Source organism: Meles meles, chromosome 3 (genome assembly GCF_922984935.1).
Source record: "Meles meles chromosome 3, mMelMel3.1 paternal haplotype, whole genome shotgun sequence".
NCBI classification, from domain to species: domain Eukaryota; kingdom Metazoa; phylum Chordata; class Mammalia; order Carnivora; family Mustelidae; genus Meles; species Meles meles.
In genome coordinates this window covers 52,678,001-52,697,693 of record NC_060068.1, presented here as the reverse complement: position 1 = coordinate 52,697,693, position 19,693 = coordinate 52,678,001, and the positions used below count along the sequence as shown (strand labels likewise).

Here is a 19,693-nt window from a genome sequence, read left to right as displayed (position 1 = left end):
GAACACATTAATAAAAGAAAGAACAAGAACCGTATGATACTCTCAATAGATGCTGAAAAAGCATTTGACAAAGTACAGCATCCCTTCCTGATCAAAACTCTTCAAAGGGTAGGGATAGAGGGCACATACCTCAATATTATCAAAGCCATCTATGAAAAACCCACCGCAAATATCATTCTCAGTGGAGAAAAACTGAAAGCTTTTCCATTAAGGTCAGGAACATGGCAGGGATGTCCATTATCACCACTGCTGTTCAACATAGTACTAGAAGTCCTAGCCTCAGCAATCAGACAACAAAAAGAAAGTAAAGGCATCCAAATCGGCAAAGAAGAAGTCAAACTAACACTCTTCACAGATGATATGATACTATATGTGGAAAACCCAAAAGACTCCACTCCAAAACTGCTAGAACTTGTACAGGAATTCAGTAAAGTGTCAGGATATAAAATCAATGCACAGAAATCAGTTGCATTTCTGTACACCAACAACAAGACAGAAGAAAGAGAAATTAAGGAGTCCATCCCATTTACAATTGCACCCAAAACTATAAGATACCTAGGAATAAACCTAACCAAAGAGGCTAAGAATCTATATACAGAAAATTATAAAGTACTCATGAAAGAAATTGAGGAAGACACAAAGAAATGGAAAAATGTTCCATGCTCCTGGATTGGAAGAATAAATATTGTGAAAATGTCCATGCTACCTAAAGCAATCTACACATTTAATGCAATCCCTATCAAAATACCATCCATTTTTTTCAAAGAAATGGAACAAATAATCCTCAAATTTATATGGAACCAGAAAAGACCTCGAATAGCCAAAGGAATATTGAAAAAGAAAGCCAAAGTTGGTGGCATCACAATTCCGGACTTCAAGCTCTATTACAAAGCTGTCATCATCAAGACAACATGGTACTGGCACAAAAACAGACACATAGATCAGTGGAACAGAATAGGAAGCCCAGAAATCGACCCTCAACTCTATGGTCAACTAATCTTCGACAAAGCAGGAAAGAATGTCCAATGGAAAAAAGACAGCCTCTTCAATAAATGGTGCTGGGAAAATTGGACAGCCACATGCAGAAAAATGAAATTGGACCACTTTCTTACACCACACACGAAAATAGACTCCAAATGGATGAAGGACCTCAATGTGAGAAAGGAATCCATCAAAATCCTTGAGGAGAATGCAGGCAGCAACCTCTTCGACCTCAACCGTAGCAACATCTTCCTAGGAACAACGGCAAAGGCAAGGGAAGCAAGGGCAAAAATGAACTATTGGGATTTCATCAAGATCAAAAGCTTTTGGACAGCAAAGGAAACAGTTAACAAAACCAAAAGACAACTGACAGAATGGGAGAAGATATTTGCAAATGACATATCAGATAAAGGGCTAGTATCCAAAATCTGTAAGGAACTTAGCAAACTCAACACCCAAAGAACAAACAATCCAATCAAGAAATGGGCAGAGGACATGAACAGACATTTCTGCAAAGAAGACATCCAGATGGCCAACAGACACATGAAAAAGTGCTCCACGTCACTCGGCATCAGGGAAATACAAATCAAAACCACAATGAGATATCACCTCACACCAGTCAGAATGGCTAAAATTAACAAGTCAGGAAATGACAGATGCTGGCGAGGATGCGGAGAAAGGGGAACCCTCCTACACTGTTGGTGGGAATGCAAGCTGGTGCAACCACTCTGGAAAACAGCATGGAGGTTCCTCAAAATGTTGAAAATAGAACTACCCTATGACCCAGCATTTGCACTACTGGGTATTTACCCTAAAGATACAGATGTAGTGATCCGAAGGGGCACGTGTACCCGAATGTTTATAGCAGCAATGTCTACAATAGCCAAGCTATGGAAAGAACCTAGATGTCCATCAACAGATGAATGGATAAAGAAGAAGTGGTATATATACACAATGGAATACTATGCAGCCATCAAAAGAAACGAAATCTTGCCATTTGCGACGACGTGGATGGAACTAGAGCGTATCATGCTTAGTGAAATAAGTCAATCGGAGAAAGACAACTATCATATGATCTCCCTGATATGAGGACATGGAGAAGCAACATGGGGGGTTAGGGGGATAGGAGAAGAATAAATGAAACAAGATGGGATTGGGAGGGAGACAAACCATAAATGACTCTTAATCTCACAAAACAAACTGGGGGTTGCTGGGGGGAGGTGGCATTGGGAGAGGGGGAGGGGGCTATGGACATTGGGGAGGGGAGGTGAACCATAAGAGACTATGGACTCTGAAAAACAACCTGAGGGTTTTGAAGGGTCAGGGGTGGGAGGTTGGGGGAACAGGTGGTGGGTAATAGGGAGGGCACGTTTTGCATGGAGCACTGGGTGTTGTGCAAAAACAATGAATACTGTTATGCTGAAAAAAATAAATAAAATGGGAAAAAAAAAAAGGCAAATCTAAAAATACAAACAAACAAAAAAACCCTAAACCCACTAATTCTTTTCCCCTTAAGCTTAACTACTAAAATAATAAATGGGATTAAGTATTAGATATCCTAAAACCCTAGCACCTCATTACTGTGGAAAGCTAAACACAAGCCAACTAGATCCAAACAATACATCTTACTTGTTGACTGACAGTCTAGAAAGGTAGTTGAAGAATACTCATAACTGACAGGCCTAATGCACTCCCAGAATCCCAATGCCATCCAACGCTAGAAAATTTCTATTTGCTAAGTCTAATGACTAGGCTTTTTCTCTCATTCCACAGTCTCCTGTAACCAACACCCGAGTACAAACCCTAGACAGCACTTTCACACTTATCTCTAAGATAATCTGACTTGCTCCAAATCTTTGATTTTTTTAAACATGTGGTGCTAAAAGAAAGGAAACAAAAATTACATCTTCTAAAAAAAAAAAAATCTCCAAAGTAAAGAATATGTAAGTGGAAAATAACACCAGCAAAAGAATCCTAACACTAGAAATAACTACCAACTATAAATTTTAACCCCAAAACAAGTTGGATATTTTTAGTAATCTAGAATTCCATCCAGAAAAAAAAATTTTTTTAAGAGTATGTAAATACCATTTGGAGTCTCCTATTTTTAGCCATAATAAATTCTGCATTGTCAAAACTGGACTATCTGTATTGGAACTTGTAATAATAGGTTAGCTTCCTCCAGAGATGCTATTTGCATTTGAGCATCTCATATCATCACGTGATAAGTCCTGAGTTCATGAACCAATTTGAATTTTACTAAACTAATACAATTAGGCAAGTAAAGATGCTGAGTAAAAAACTACTGCATTTTGAATAAAAATTCTTTGGATATTATTCAACTCACTGCCAGCCCTCCATGCCACACTGGTACATGGGGAGGAAAAGGTACACACCAGACACAAAACACACACACACACAGACATACACATGCACACAAAGTTTTCTCTGTCTTTCAAATGATAGAATACAATTCATTTATGTTCTTACCAAAATACCTAATATAGATACCCAGAGGCATACACTTAATGATGACAGTAGTGTATAGAATAGTTGAGTCACTCTACTGCACACCTGAAACTAATATAACATTGTATGTGAACTACAGTGGAATTAAAATAAAAATCTCAATAAAATTTTTACAAATTTTTTAAAAAGAGAAAAAGTAATTTTAAAAAACATTAAAAAAGGATACCCCAGGAGAAAGGTAAGAATAGATTAAAAAGAGATAGGGTAAGCTTTAGCAAAAAATATACAATGAGTAAAAACATATTTATTCTTCATGTTGAAAAATCTGCCAATAATATTTTAACTTTGTTTTTCAAATTATTTTCTGACAAATAACTTCTGCTTTTAATTAAAGTGGGTCTTTCAAATACTATTCAAGAAAACAAAACTAATTTTGTTAACAGTAAGAATGTGTAAGTCCATGTAATTCTGATAAGAATATAAATTATAATCTAGTTGTTCAGAACTGCATATTGTTACAAGAAACCATTCTAGAATATACCCCTTCATTAGTGACTTTGGCTAGATACATTTGATACATAAAGAATGGTATCACTAATATAATATCTAGAACAAAGAAATTTACTTACGTGAGAAGTCAGAAAACTATTGACTCTGAATCTTTAAGCTATTTTTCAAGCTTTTTTTAATATACTTAAATCTATCTTCTTTTTAAAGCATAGTCCAAAAACACTTGAAAAAATACATGTTAAAAGTATGTTCAATTCAGTAATAATCCATTTGTCACTAAACCAACATTTATTGAATGTTTATTATGTATGTGCACAGTGATGGGGGATAGATAAAAGAATAACTAGATACTCCCTGCCCTCAAAAAGTTGACAATTGGGGGCACCTGGGTGGCTCAGTGGGTTAAAGCCTCTGCCTTCTGCTCAGGTCATGATACCAGGGTCCTGGGATTGAGCTGCATCAGGGAGGGGTCTCTGCTCAGGAGGGAACCTGCTTCCTCCCCTCTCTCTGCCTGCCTCTCTGCCCACTTGTGATCTCTGTCTATCAAATAAATAAATAAAATATTTTTTTAAAAAAGTTGATAATCTATCAGGATAAACCTGCAAACCCTGATTTCAATTACTCGCAAAGAGCAATTTGACATGATGTAGTAAAAATGTGAAAATATACATATCTTAATTACATTTCTAGATGTAGATCCTAGAGAAATTCTTAACAGGTAAGTGTTGTGTAAATTCCTTAAATTGTGTAAAATCCTTACACAAGGATTTTAGTGCAACACTGTCTATAATGGTAAAACACTGGAAGCAATACAAATGTCCTCCAGTAAGTAAGGAATGGACAGAACACTAACAGTTACAAAGAATGAATTACATATTCATATGGCTAGATGTCAAAAACAGCTTAAGAGCGCCTGGGTGGCTTAGTCTGTTAAGTGTCTGCCTTCAGCTCAGGTCATGATCCCACGGTCCTGGGATTGAGCCCTGTGTTGGGCTCCCTACTCAGTTGGGGAGTCTGCTTCTCCCTATCCCTCTGCCTGCTACTTCCCCTGTTTGTGCTCTCACTCTCTCTCTGTCAAATAAATAAATTAAATATTTTTTTAAAAGTAAAAATGCAAACTGTAAGCTGAAAATACTTTGTAAAAACAGATATTTAACAATATGATATCAGATAAAAACTATATATATATAGTTTACAAACTATAGTCTGTATACATTTTACAAAATCTATAGTTTACAAACTATATATATAGTTATACAAACTAAACAATACTATATTGTTCATGGTGTCTATTATGTATGTTAAAGTTTTCTTTTTAATTTTTAAATTAAATTTTAGGTCATCATAGTAGTTTCTAGGAGATAGTGGAAATGATATGGGGAGCAAGACAATAGAGACTTAAAATTTATTTGCTTTATTAATTCAAAAAGAAGCAAATTTAACAAAATGTTAAGCAACTGTCAATGTGTAGATGATGGGCATATAGATGTTGTCACTTTTTGTATTCTGTTTTTCTTAATTTCTCAAAATTAAAAATATATATAAGACTCCAAAATTTGATCACATTTCACATTTGCTGAAATCCCATGATTTCATGGCATGACATTGAAAAGTCTTATCCTGATCCCAACCTTCCTTTACTTCCGTCCACTTCTACTTAATTTACTTCCTCCACTGCCCTGCCTATAAAATCTTATTTTAACTCCTACAACATATTAAACATTCCATTTATCTTCACAATGCCTTGTCTTTGTTAGTGCTGTTTCCCACAAGTGCAATCACTCCAAAAAATATTTACCTGCACCATATTCATCACAACAATATATATGGTTAAAGACCCAGTTAAAATGTCAGCTACTATTTACAGGATTTCCTGATTCTTCTCTTATCTCTTATAGAAGTAACTACTTTTGTAATTGGCATTTCCATAGCACTTTTATAACTAGACAAGGATCTCCTCTCTTTAGCAGTATAACTTAATTTCTCAACACTTCTCATAGAGCCTGGACCATGCTAGGTATTCAAATATTAAATGAACCGAATGAACATCTGAGACAATATTAAGAAACAGAGTAGAAAGTTACCAGTTCATTGATTCATTTACATTTCTTTTAAATCTGGACAAAAATGAAATGGTATTTAGCTTCTGAGTACAAATTTCACAAAAAATATAAAATACTATGCTTTTACAAAGTAAAATATTTTGCATAAAGAATGCAATTCTACTATTATAGTTAATTATGTTCATATTCATATAGGATTAAGATGAATAGTCAATGCCATCTATGGGGGCACCTGGGTGGCTCAGTGGTTAAGCCTCTGCCTTCGGCTGAGGTCATGATCTCAGGATCCTGGGATCCAGCCCCACATCGGGCCCTCTCTCAGCGGGGAGCCTACTTCCCCCTCTCTCTCTGCCTGCCTCTCTGCCTACTTGTGCTCTCTCTCTCTCTGTCAAATAAATAAATAAAATCTTAAAAAAAAAAAAAAACAACACAAACACCATCTATAAAACCTTTTCCTTTGATAATTTTAGGAATTTTCCAGGACGAATTTCAATATGTCTCCATTGGTACTTCCCCCAAAATCAGTTATCATCCTAGCAAAAATATATGTCTCTTTTCTGCTTATGCTAATAATTAACTTCTTCCTTTGACATCTCACAGCACCTGTCGGTAAGTGTTTTAAAGGCAGATAAGGTCTTTTGGAAATTACTGCATTGTTAAAAAGCAAATAAATTAACTCCATCTGTGATTTCCATGAAAAGGCTTGAGGACAGAAGTTTGGGTATCTAACAGATCTGAGTTACAATCCCAACTTTGACACTTACTTATTGTTACTTAACCTCTCTAGGTCTCAATTTCCTCATCTGTGAAATAGAATAAAAACTGACTGTCTTGGGGCGCCTGGGTGCTCAGCGGGTTAAAGCCTCTACCTTCAGCTCAGGTCATGATCCCAGGGTTCTAGGATCGAGCCCCGCATCAGGCTCTCTGCTTAGCGGGGAGCCTGCTTCCCCCTCTCTGTCTGCCTGCCTCTCTGCTTACTTGTGACCTCTGTCTGTCAAATAAATAAATAAAATATTTTTTTAAAAAATAGACTGCCTCATATAATGGTTTTGAGGATTAATCATGTAAAACTGCATACTGCCTAGCACATCACACTCAATAAAAAGTAATTATTAAATATTTTTAAATAACAACAAATGACAGCAAAAATTCTGAAATGTAGCATTCAATAATAAGATAAAGTTCAGTATCTTTAGGTCACCTTCTTTAGAGTGCCACATTCATGCACCAGGGTTTACTGGAAATTACCACTCTGGATGTAAGTGAGTAAATGCCTACTCCATTTAGAGAGAAAAGGACAGTGCCTAGTTGGCTAAGTCAGTTAAGCATTCAACTCTTGATTTCAGCTCAGGTCATAATCTCAAGGGTATGAGATCAAGCCCAGCATCAAGCTCCATGAGGAGAGCATAGAGCCTGCTTAAAATTCTCTCTTCCCTCTCTCTTTGCCCCTCCCCCACTTTTCTCCCACTCTAAAAAGGAGAAAAAGAAGAAGAAGAAGAAGAAGAAGAGGGTAAATGACAATGAAGACAATTATCTACCCTAGGAGATTTGGAAGTTAAAATGAATATTTAGAAAAGGGAATCCTTCACAAATGTAAATTATTTAAGTCTGGGATTAAAAGTAAATTCACCACACAAGGAGTGTTTGAGAAATAAGATAAAAGAAATGCAGTGGGGGTGGGGGGAATTGATGGGAAGAGGGGGACTAAATCCCTTAATATAGTAACTCTAAGTTGAAAAGCAAGAGAGTCAGGAAACACAAGCCTTAACATAATGCTGAATTAGCTACTGCTATTTAAACTCTGATGCAAATGTTTACTTTACACACGCCAGTTGATGATAACATGACTACCAGGGCATTAACTTAGCTGCACCAACAACCTCAAATCACACCAAGCAGCAAAGAGGAATGAAACTGTGAATAGCTTAAGGGTGAAATCAGATTACTGTAGGTAATTTTGGGCAGTGATAGCCCAATTCAAATTGGTAGACTCCAGAAAGTAAACTCTGGAAGGAAGAGGAAGTAAAGTAACCTTTATTGAAGACTTCTTATTTTGGGGACCATAAAACACATTTGGTACTTTGCTTCTAAATCTCATTTAGTCTGATGCTCATAAGAACATGTTTAGGTAGCATTATGCCCTTTCTGCAAACAAGGAAATGAAAGCACAAAAATTAAGAACTTAACCCAAGTCACATAAGTAAGAAACATTTGGATTGGGGCTCCTGGGTGGCTGAGTGGGTTAAAGTCTCTGCCTTCGGCTCAGGTCATGATCCCAGGGTCCTGGGATCGAGCCCACAACAGGCTCTCTGCTTAGCAAGAAACCTGCTTCCCCCTTTCTCTCTGCCTGCCTCTCTGACTACTTGTGATCTTTGTCTGTCAAATAAATAAAATCTTAAAAAAAAAAAAAAGAGAGAGAGAGAGAGAGATACATTAGGATGAAGGTATGAACTGAATTTAGTTCAACTTAAATAGGACATTTGTCTCAATCATCCCTCAAAATGCTTACAGCCTCTAAGGAGGCCTGAAGAGGTGAATTCATGCATGCAAACCTCCATACATAAATAAATAAATAAAATGAGAAACAAAAAACATCATAAAAAAATGTCACGGCAGCCGCCAAAGAACTCTATGAGATGTCATATAATTATAAAATAAAGCAAAAATTTATCGAGAGATTGAAAAATAAAAGTTCACAATCAACTTTCAGGACATCAAGTTTTAACCAGAAAACATTTATTACTTCCCTAAATTTTACTAAAATCTATTCATAATACATTATGTGCAATAGCATACACACAATACATTACTACTTTCTTGGTGATTCAGACACCTATCCTAGTAGTTCACAACTCAATTCTATAGAGTAGAAGGTATTAAAAAAAAGGAGACTATATAAACACAACACATACATATCTAAACAAAATATAATGACCCTCATAGAAGCTATTTTGAAATAAATTATAAAATCCTAGTACTTTCAAATGTCAGGTTGTATAATAATTGGCAGATAATCCAATCCATCTGACCCCATCACAACTGAATAAGAAGACAGCCAAAGAACTTCTCTGTCCAAATTTTAGCAGAGAAGCAGAATCTGGAGCAAGAAGAGTAAGAAGCAAAGAGAATATACTTTAAAAGGTATCTAGGTAATCAATAACTACATACAAACTAAATATGACTTAAAAATAACTTTGTAGCCAGTTAACTATAAAAGCCATCACCAGAAGAAGGAAAATAACTGTATACAATATGCAAGAAGCTCATCATAGTTGCATTCTTCAAATCTATTTCTAAAGTCTATACAACAGATTCATAGCAAATACAAAATACATCATAGAGGATCATGGTACTTGTCTCACTCAAAAATGACTAAAGCATAAATTCATTCTCTGTTGAGGAAGATTTTACATGTACATGCTCTCAATACTTTACCTTAAAATGTAAAGTCATTTTCCTCACTTTCCACCTGAGTAAAACTTCTCCCTCTGACAAACACAGGAATCCTTCCCCTAAAGTTTCCCTTAGAGAATGTTCAAACAGCTTTCTATTTTGTGTAAAATAGCAAGTTTATATTGTAACATTATAATTGCAACTAATATTTCAAATTTTTTTAAGAAATATTCACATCAAAACCACCTAAAGGACAAAAATTAAAATTAAACTATAATACCTGCAGTAACTATGTACAAGCATTATATCTTTATAGTTAATATCAAGGACACAAAAGCTATGTCACTGAAATATACAAAGACAATGCTGCCATCTAAAGGCCAAGATAGAATATGAAGACTACATATACTTAAGTACTGCCGATACATAAAAGCAGAGAATTTGATATTTTAAAGTCAGCAAAGTTTACACTTCCAAAGAAACACTATGCTACGATTATATTTAGACTATACAATGAACCTCTAAAACTCCTGAGAAGATACAATATAATAAGAGAATTAGCAAAATAATTTCGTTAATGATCAGTATCAGTACAAATCAAATTCTGTTGGCATCCTTTCAGACACAGCATTCCCTAAATATCTCTATTAGTTGGTAACTTAAAAAAATCTATTTAGTGATGCTTAGTAATATTTTCTGCCTATAGTTACATATGCAGTATAATTTTATAAATATATAAAAGTATATTAATATTATTTGCCTTTAACCAGACTATTATTTCTACTCACCCCATATAAAATACTTGTTTTTGCTTTTGTTTTGTTTTTTTTAATATTTATTTTATTTATTTATTTTCAGCATAACAGTATTCATTGTTTTTGCACAACACCCAGTGCTCCATGCAATACGTGCCCTCCCTATTACACCACCTGGTTCCCCCAACCTCCCATCCCCACCCCTTCAAAACCCTCAGGTTGTTTTTCAGAATCCATAGTCTCTTATGGTTCGCCTCCCCTTCCAATTTCCCTCAACTTCCTTCTCCTCTCCATCTCCCAATGTCCTCCATGTCATTTGTGATGCTCCACAAATAAGTGAAACCATATGATACTTGACTCTCTCTGCTTGACTTATTTCACTCACCATAATCACTTCCAGTCCCGTCCATGTTGCAACAAAAAGGGGCACGTGTACCCGAATGTTTATAGCAGCAATGTCTACAATAGCCAAACTATGGAAAAAACCTAGATGTCCATCAACAGATGAATGGATAAAGAAGATGTGGTATATATACACAATGGAATACTATGCAGCCATCAAAAGAAATGAAATCTTGCTATAAAATACTTGTTTTTAAAGGACTAACAATAATAGTTGTCAGAATGAAAAGCCCTTAACTACTTAAAATTACAGCTTTGTAAGAATTTAAGGATTTCTCATTATTTCATGAATTCTAAAACTACAAAGCAAAGCTCGAATGGGAGGATAGCTATCAATAATTCAATTGCTCAGTGCAAAGAGTTCAAATGATTCTAAGTTTCCCTTTCTAGAACCTTAAATTGAAGGAACTCTATTGAACTGAACTTTAAGATTTAAAACTACTTCAAATTTCCAATGAAATCAAATGTTTACTGAGTAATACTACATATAAAACTGATTCCCTTATAAGTATATAATATCTTTTCAATGGACCACAATATTAAGAAAAAACAAATATGAACATAACTGGAACCTTCAAAACATATACAGTTAACTCCTTTGGGAAACTGTTGACTAAAAATTTTTCATGTGTTAAGGAAAATGTTTCTCTGTGTTTACTCAACAAGGAAATAAATAATAACTACTCAACAAATATTCCCATTATGTAAAGAATATAAAAATTTTAAGTTGGGTTTACCATCCTTCAATTTGAGTATAAAGTAGAAACCAAAAGACAACAAACACAGATAGAATGTCATAAAAATGTCATAAAACTAGAATGTCATTCTAGTTTTTTAGTGCTTCCTATGGGTTCAAGTTTATATTACACAATTTAAGGACCTTATGTCATTTAATTCTCAGAGCTATATACAATATATACCTGCAAAAACACAAGTATTAATAATTCTTTCTGCAGGGGAGGTTCACAGAGTTTAAGTAACACCCCCAAAATCACAATACAAGTGAGTGAATATCAGGTTTAAAAAATTCAGTATCTCAGGACACCTGGGTGGCTCAGTCAGCTGAACGTCTGCCTTCAGCTCAGGTCATGATCCCAGATTCTAGGATCGAGTCTCACACTGGGCTCCCTGCTCAGCAGGAAGCTTGCTTCTCCCTCTCCCCCTGCTTATGCTTGCTCTCTCTGTCCCTCTGTCAAATACATAAATAAAATCTTAAAAAAAAAATTCACTATCTCTGACCCAGAAGACTTCATTCATTCTACAACATCATACTGTTTTAAAAGTTATTAAATTTGTATTAAATGTAAAGAGAAATATGAAGGATTTTTACCATATAATCTCAGGAGAAAATATAATTCTATTGGCAAATATAATTCTATATAATAATGAAAGCATTTACTTTTAATTCATAGTGCTTTGATTTTTCTAACTGGAATCTTCTTTTAAAGTAGCATTATTGGGCACGTGGGTGGCTCAGTAGGTTAAGCATCTGCCTTCAGCTCAGGTCAGCATCCCAGGGTCCTGGGATAGAGTCCTGCATCTTTCTCCCGGCTCAGAGCAGAGTCATTTTCTACCTTTTCCCCTCCCCCAGGTTGTACAATCACACTCACTCTCTCTCTCTCTCAAAATAAATAAATTAATTAAAACTTTAAAAAATAATAAAGTAGCATTATCTCAGGGCACTTGGGTCATTCAGTCAGTTAAGTGTCAGACACTTGACTTTGGCTCAGGTCATGATCTCAGGGTTGAGAGATCAAACTCCACAGCCAGCTCTGTGCTGAGCATGGAGCCTGCTTAAGATTCTCTATCTCCCTCTGCCTCTGCCCTTCTGCCCCCGCCCAGCCCCACCCTTTCCCAAATAAATAAATAAATAAATAAATAAATAAATAAATAAATAAATAGTAGCGGTATCTCATTTGAAATAGTAGCATTATCTCATTTGAGGTGCTGACACTTCTAGAGACCCTTCAAAACTTACATTAATTTATGAGATATAGTTACCAAATTTTATAAACTAATTCCAAGGAGCAACAAAAAGAACTCTTTATTTGAGGAATACAATCAAATAGCAGGTATCCTTTGTAAATATGCAACACCACCTTGCCTACATTTTAAAGTATACTATTGCTCAACATGGAGAATCTACTAGTACCTCCCTACTGACAACCTTTTCTGTTAACTTATACTATACCTATCATCAAAATCTCAAAGATTTGGAGTATTACTCAACCATTACAAAGACTGAAGCTCTGATACATGCTACTACATGGAAGAACCTGGAAAACATTATACTAAGTGAAAGAAATCAGACACAAAATACCAAATACTATGTAAATTCCATTTGTATGAAATGCCTAGAACAGGCAAATCCATAGAGGTAGAAAGTAGATTACCAGGTGCCTGGAGCTAGAGGAAGGGGAGAATGGAGAGTGACAACTAAGAAGCACAAAGTTTCTTTGGGGATAACGAATCTGTTCCAGAATTAGTGATGACGACTGCACAACTCTGTGAATATACTAAAAACCACTGAGTTGTAACACTTTAAGAGGGTGAATTTTATGGTATGTGAATTTTATCTCAATAAAAGAAAATTAGATGGTTTTTAAAATGTATCACACATCAAGTGTGATGAGTTATATATGTATGTGATTAGAACATGAAAATCTATATAACTACAAAGATTATCTGCCTCAGTTTAATAAATCCCATTTTTCACCATACTAAATGAAAGGTTCTACTTCACATGTGTACATCTTTCTTAACAGTAAAAAATTCTAACTACCTAAAAGTATTACAATCCTTAGGGAACCAGAAGGAACAACAACCACATACTTATATTTAGCAACTACATACACTTTTTACCAATTTACCTGAGTTAGTTCATTGTCAGAACATAGACAAAAGGAATTTTTAACTTTCAAGTATCACATAAAAGCACCTGTTGAGTTATAGGATCAATTCATAAAATCATTGGTTTTTTTTGTTTGTTTGTTTGTTTTTTTTTTAGAGAGAAAGAGAGAGAGAGTGCATGGTTGTAGAGGTTCGGAGAAGGGGAGGGCGAAGGGAGAGAGAGTCTTTTTTTTTTTTTTTAAAGATTTATTTTTTTGACAGATAGAGATCACAAGTAGGCAGAGAGGCAGGCAGAGAGAGAGAGAGGAGGAAGCAGGCTCCCAGCCAAGCAGAGCCCGATGCGGGGCTCGATCCCAGAACCCTGGGATCATGACCTGAGCCGAATGCAGAGGCTTTAACCCGCTGAGCCACCCAGGCGCCCCATAAAATCATTGTTTTGAGAGGATTCTTGCTTTAAGTAGTATTTGCCTCTAAACCACCAAAATAAGCAGATAAAAATTTGTAAGTGAAGTTATAAGGAAACGAAAGGTCAGAAACAAAATAAAAAAACACAAAGATGATAACAAGTACTTACTAATTTGTTTTCCTGCATATATATTCTTTGTAATTTCAGACAGCCCTTAGCTATGACGATCATGCCTTCATCTGAGATCTTGTAACACTGGCCAAAATGAATATCTTTGAGTTCTCTGCACTTTGAGCCCAGCTGTAAAAAAAAAGAGAGAGAGATTTGATTGAATGCTGAGAAAATAACAAAGATATATTCCTAGTGGGATTTCCATACAATTTTTAAAAATAGCAACACCAAAGTTAAATATAAAATAAAACAGAATGTAGACAATCTATAACTTAAAGCAGTATGGTGTTAAGTTTTAGCATCTTCTAATTACTTCCTTGCATCCAACTACCTTTTATTATATGCCTACCCAAGATGCCTAGATTCCTTAACATTTACCTCAGATTCACATATTTATTTCTCCTGATCATTTATATTATTATATTTGCGGGGCTCAATTCCAAGGATTAAAACAAAGGTCTAAGAAGTGAGGCAAAGGTCTAACGAATGAAAGAATATTTAATTCATTAGATTCTTCCACTTCTGATTACCCCAATCAATCATTTCTCTCCAAGAGGTCACTTATTCTGTGAAAGAGAATGAAAGTCTGAATATGCTATAGATTATATTTTAGAGTACTTACTTACATACGGCAATGAATAAACTGAAAACACAAGAACTAAAGATTTCCTGACTAAAATCCCAACTGTACCTTAAAGAGTTACCAAACAGGTACAATGTTCCCATTAAAACCACTAAGTATCACAAGGAACAAATTACATACATTTCTTTTCAAAAGCTACAGTGGAGATTAGATGATCAAAGAAAACTATAAATGATGCTCTTTCATGAGTTTGTCCAGAGACAAACAGATTTCATACAAAGGATTAGGATAAAAAAGGCATCAAACTTCTTAATGACAATACTGAAAGACGGCAACAGAGCAATGCCATCAAATTCTGAAGGAAAAGTACTTCAAACCTAGAATCCTATACTCAGGATTCAAACTACGAATTAAGTGTGAGGATAGAACAGAGACATTTTCAGACTGCAAATTCTCAAACGATTTACCTCCCATATATTCTTTATCAGGAAGCTACTAGAATCTGTCCTCTACAAAACATAAGAATACACCAAGAGAAAAAACATATGACATCTAATAGGATATCTAAAACAACTACAAGATCAGGAAACCTTAGGATAATGATAAAGGTTAAGATACTCAGATGACCATTACTGCGAGAGTACTTGTATGCGAAAAATCCAAAATGGAGCCTTCAGATTATCCCCAGAAAATCTGCTATGAGAAGATATATTTGACTAAGTATCTACATATCAATATACTAAGGCAATTGTGGAAAAACCTTTAGCTCCATTTGTGTTAAGACCTTTAAAAAAAAGTAAACTAAAGGGGACAAAAAGACATTTATTAATTTCAATAATAACAAAATTCTATAGAGACAAAAAAGGTATGTACATAATTGTAAAATGTAAATACCAAATACTTATGTAATCTAAATTATAAAAGAATTATGTTGGGAGGATGAGAAAATAGGAGACAAGGAAGGGTAGTAAGCTAAATTCCCATCTTCCATAATAAGGAATCAGCCTAGATAGTCTGAAATGGATAAATCAAGAAAATATAGATGGGCTTGGAAGGGAATTGCTTCTTTTTTCTGAAGAAAGTTCGATTCGCCTAATTCTTTGTCTCTCTGCTGATTAGTTTGTGTTTAATGAACTGGACATGTTCAGCTCATTTCTACCGTTCTTCCTCCTGAAAACAAACTGACCAAGGTAAACAAGCATCCCTTCTACATTTGCAGGCCCCTCTGCTGGCCTGGCCGGGCTGATGATGAGCAGGTCTGCCGGCCGAACTCCAGAATTAACAAGCCCATTTAACTCTAAACAATATTCTCCAATCTAGCCTTTCTGAGTAACAAAGTTGATTTGATATTTTTCCTCTCTCCCTATTCCCTTCTCTTGTTAATTTGTTCAGATCCCAGGAAGTAAAGAGGCTTCAACACCTAATGCACCAACCAAGATCACTGAAAAATACAACAGAATCTATATATAGAAGGAGTGAATGAGGGGCGCCTGGGTGGCTCACTCAGTTAAGCATCTGCCTTTAGCTCAGGTCATGGTCTTGGAGTTCTGGGATCAAGCCCCCCATTGGACTCCCTGCTCAGGAATCTGCTTCTCCCTCTGCCTCTCCTCCTGCTCATGCACTCATCCTTTCTCTCCTAAATAAATAAAATCTTTTTTTAAGGGTGGGGAGGGGTATCTGGTAGGGTCTTAGACATTAGTTTGTGTAGCTAGGTTGGCAGAGTCGCATGTTAACACATGTAAGTCACACTGCTATAGCCTACGAGAAAGTTTTAAGCTGATTACCTGGTATTTTGACTTTAACAAGTGTCTTTGATGGACTTATATGCAAATAAGTGACTTTCCGTATAAGTAGGGGCTATATGGGTAGCCATACACAAATAAGAACAATGTAGATGGCTTCAACAGACATCAGCATTAGGAGAGTCGCAGAAACTTACCAGAAAAGAGTTCCTCAGGGGGTAATTACTGTCATTTATTCTCACTACAGAAACTGACATTCTAGTCTAGACATCACCACTGGGCATGAGAGGCAAGACTACATTTCCATTATTGCCTATCTGTACTAATCACATTACTCCAACTATAAATGTCCTAAGATTCCAGGCTATCCAGTCACTGGAGAATCAATCATTTTACCTGGTATATTTATTTTCCAGTTTTGCTAATGTTCAGATCTCTCAATGCTGCAACTGTCTTGTCCATTGCCCATAGGAAAACATTCAGGGGGCATTAACCAAGGCTTATATGAATATCCCTGTCAACATGCGCTAAATTTAGTTCAATTACTCCTCTACCTAAAAACCATAGAAGCGGTATAGAACTCTTCTAAATGTGGAATTCTCTATTCAGAAAGACAGTACTAGAGACATTGATGCTCTGGCCCTACCAAGATGGAGAACCCTGTCTATCAGATGAGATACAAAAAGGTAGTACTATAGAGTAAGAACCAAGCCCCAGTATAAGGCTTTTCTAAATTACTCAAGTTACAGACACTGTACTTTCCACAAATACACCATATTAAAGCATAAAACTGAGTGTAAACAAGATTAAGATTATCATACAGCAACAGTAATTTTTTTTTAAATCAACCTGCAGGTTCCAGTCCAGCATAGGAGGAACTTATAAGTTACCACTCCATACTAACAACAAGTAAAAAGCTGAACAATTGAAAAATCAACAACTCTTCTTAGAGAAGTGAGGTTACAAGGAAAACCTCTGTTCCCAAAATTGGATAGAAAAAAAGATGGACATAGAAAAACAACTTGGCAGAGCAGAAACCCACTAGAAGAAACCTCTACAGGAACCAGTGCCAGGGTAGGAAACCCTAAATTATAATCCATCTCCTTTTGTATCAAGTAAATAGTTTAGTCTCATTAATTCTTATCCCAGCAAAAATTAGTACCTAAAGGATTTACAAACCCCTCAAAATTATCTCCATATTACTTTCCACCTTACCAAAGAACACTCTGAAATGTTAACTACTCATCATTAGATAAAAATCACTATCTGGCTGATGCTGATTAGATGAATATCATCACTTACCTTGGTTGGGTACTGCTGAAACTGCTGCCTGAGGGCCCTGTCTGGTAATGGAGATTATCAACCTTGTGGAATTTTATCCAGCCACACCTCTCCATTCTCACCCAGCCTGCCTGTCATTGCTATTTGTATCTGAGGCATTCATGCCAAGTACAATCCTAACTCTCAATCTTCACCCAAGTAAATGGTCTTATGGACCTAACACACAGAACCCAGCTTAAGAGGTCTGAATTTTTATCAACATCAGTTCAGTATCTGTGTACCTGTAACAGAGACAAGTCAGATAAATAGTGATAGAAGACTCCTCTGTAACTCAGGAAGAACAATAATGTGTCAAAGGCACCCGCCAGTCAACCTTGAAGGGAAGTGTTAAATAAAAAGGGTGCCAGTGGTCACTCCATCACTTAAAAAAATCCACTCCATCCACCCATTAAGCCATAGTTCATTTTCACATGTGACAGCAATCAGAACTACAAATGGACTGAAGTAAATAAATAGAAAATGGATTGTTCTTGATTCATTCTCTTCTTCTTTATGATAATCATTCAAGGTTATTCACAAATTTGCTCAAACACACCCAAAGGTATTTTTCAAATTTTTCTATAAAATGTTGGGAGGTAATTTTCCTACCCATCTCAAATTTTAATTAAAATACTTACTGAACACTACACTTGAGAATTCATAATAGAGAATCTGTTTTAAGAACCCATCTGTGGGGAGCCTGGGTGGCTCAGTCAGTTAAGCAACTGCCTCTTTGTTTCAGCTCAGATCATGATCTTAGGGTCATGAGATCAAGCCCCACCCACACAGAGCTCCCCATGCTCAATGGGGAGTCTGCTTGAGATTCTCTCACCTCCTCTCCGTACACCCCTCCCACCACTTGTTCATTCTGTCTCACTTTCTAAAATAAATAAATAAATCTTTTTTTTAAAAAGGAAGACATCTGTTATCACCAGGTAATTTTTATAATAAAAGAAAACCTTAGGAAGAGTATACTTCAATGGACAATGAATCTAGACAAATGAAACCACAAAAATGTTATGGGATAAAAACAAGATTAGGTATTCCAATGCCACATGAAAGTTGCTCAAAACCATTAAGAAAATATTTTTAAAAATATGCTGCCTTCACTAGAAAAGGAAAGTTATTCCTTCTACTTTCCATTCCCAATCTGTCACCATTGTAATTATTATACACATGCAAATGAGAACAATGAATAAAATTCAATCCATATCTTCTAGCAACTTCACCCATCTATGTTAACTGTTCATATTTATAAAAATCATAAAAATGACAATTTTATAATTTGATTCATTAGTTTCATCATTTGTAGTACAGTGGCACAGACAATAAGATATGGAAGAAAGCAATGCAAATCTTTCAAAATGCCACTCATCTGACCCACTGTAAGAACTCAAATTTGAATCTTTTCCCTACATTTATATCAACTTTGCCTTATTTAAAAAAATTCCAGGGGCACCTGGGTGGTTCAGTGGGTTAAGCCTCTGCCTTTGGCTCAGGTCATGATCTCAGGGTCCTGGGATCAAGTCCCACATCGGGCTCTCTGCTCAGTGGGGAGCCTGCTTCCCCCCCACCCTTCCTGCTTCTCTGCCTGTGTTCTCTTGCTCTCTGTCAAGTAAATAAATAAAAACTTTAAAAAATTTTTTAATTAAAAAAAAAATTCCACTCAGCGGGGAGCCTGCTTCTCCCTCTCTCTCTGCCTGCCTCTCTGCCTGCTTGTGATCTCTCACTGTCAAATAAATAAAATCTTAAAAAAAAAAATTCCAGTCAATACAATGAAATATGCCACATAAGCTCCCAAAATACATGCCAACATTAATTTTTTAAAAATTTTATCAGCATGGGGCACCTGGGTGGCTGAGTGGGTTAAGGCCTCTGCCTTCAGCTCAGGTCATGGTCCCAGGGTCCTGGGATCAAGCCCCGCATCGGTCTTTCTGCTCAGTGGGGAGCCTGCTTCCTCCTCTCTCTCTGCTTGCCTCTCTGACTACTTGTGATCTCTGTCAAATAAATAAATAAAATCTTTTAAAAAAAATTTTATCGGCATGATG

General features: G+C 35.9%; 1 protein-coding gene across 1 annotated transcript in view; it reads right to left on the bottom strand.

Moving 5' to 3' along the window:
* Positions 1-19,693, bottom strand: part of FBXL17 (F-box and leucine rich repeat protein 17) — a 512,415-nt gene that overhangs the window by 453,064 nt on the left and 39,658 nt on the right. Inside the window, exon 4 of the mRNA XM_045999573.1 lies at positions 13,998-14,129. Coding sequence (XP_045855529.1) covers positions 13,998-14,129 — 132 coding nt within the window. The remainder of the gene's footprint in view (positions 1-13,997; positions 14,130-19,693) is intronic.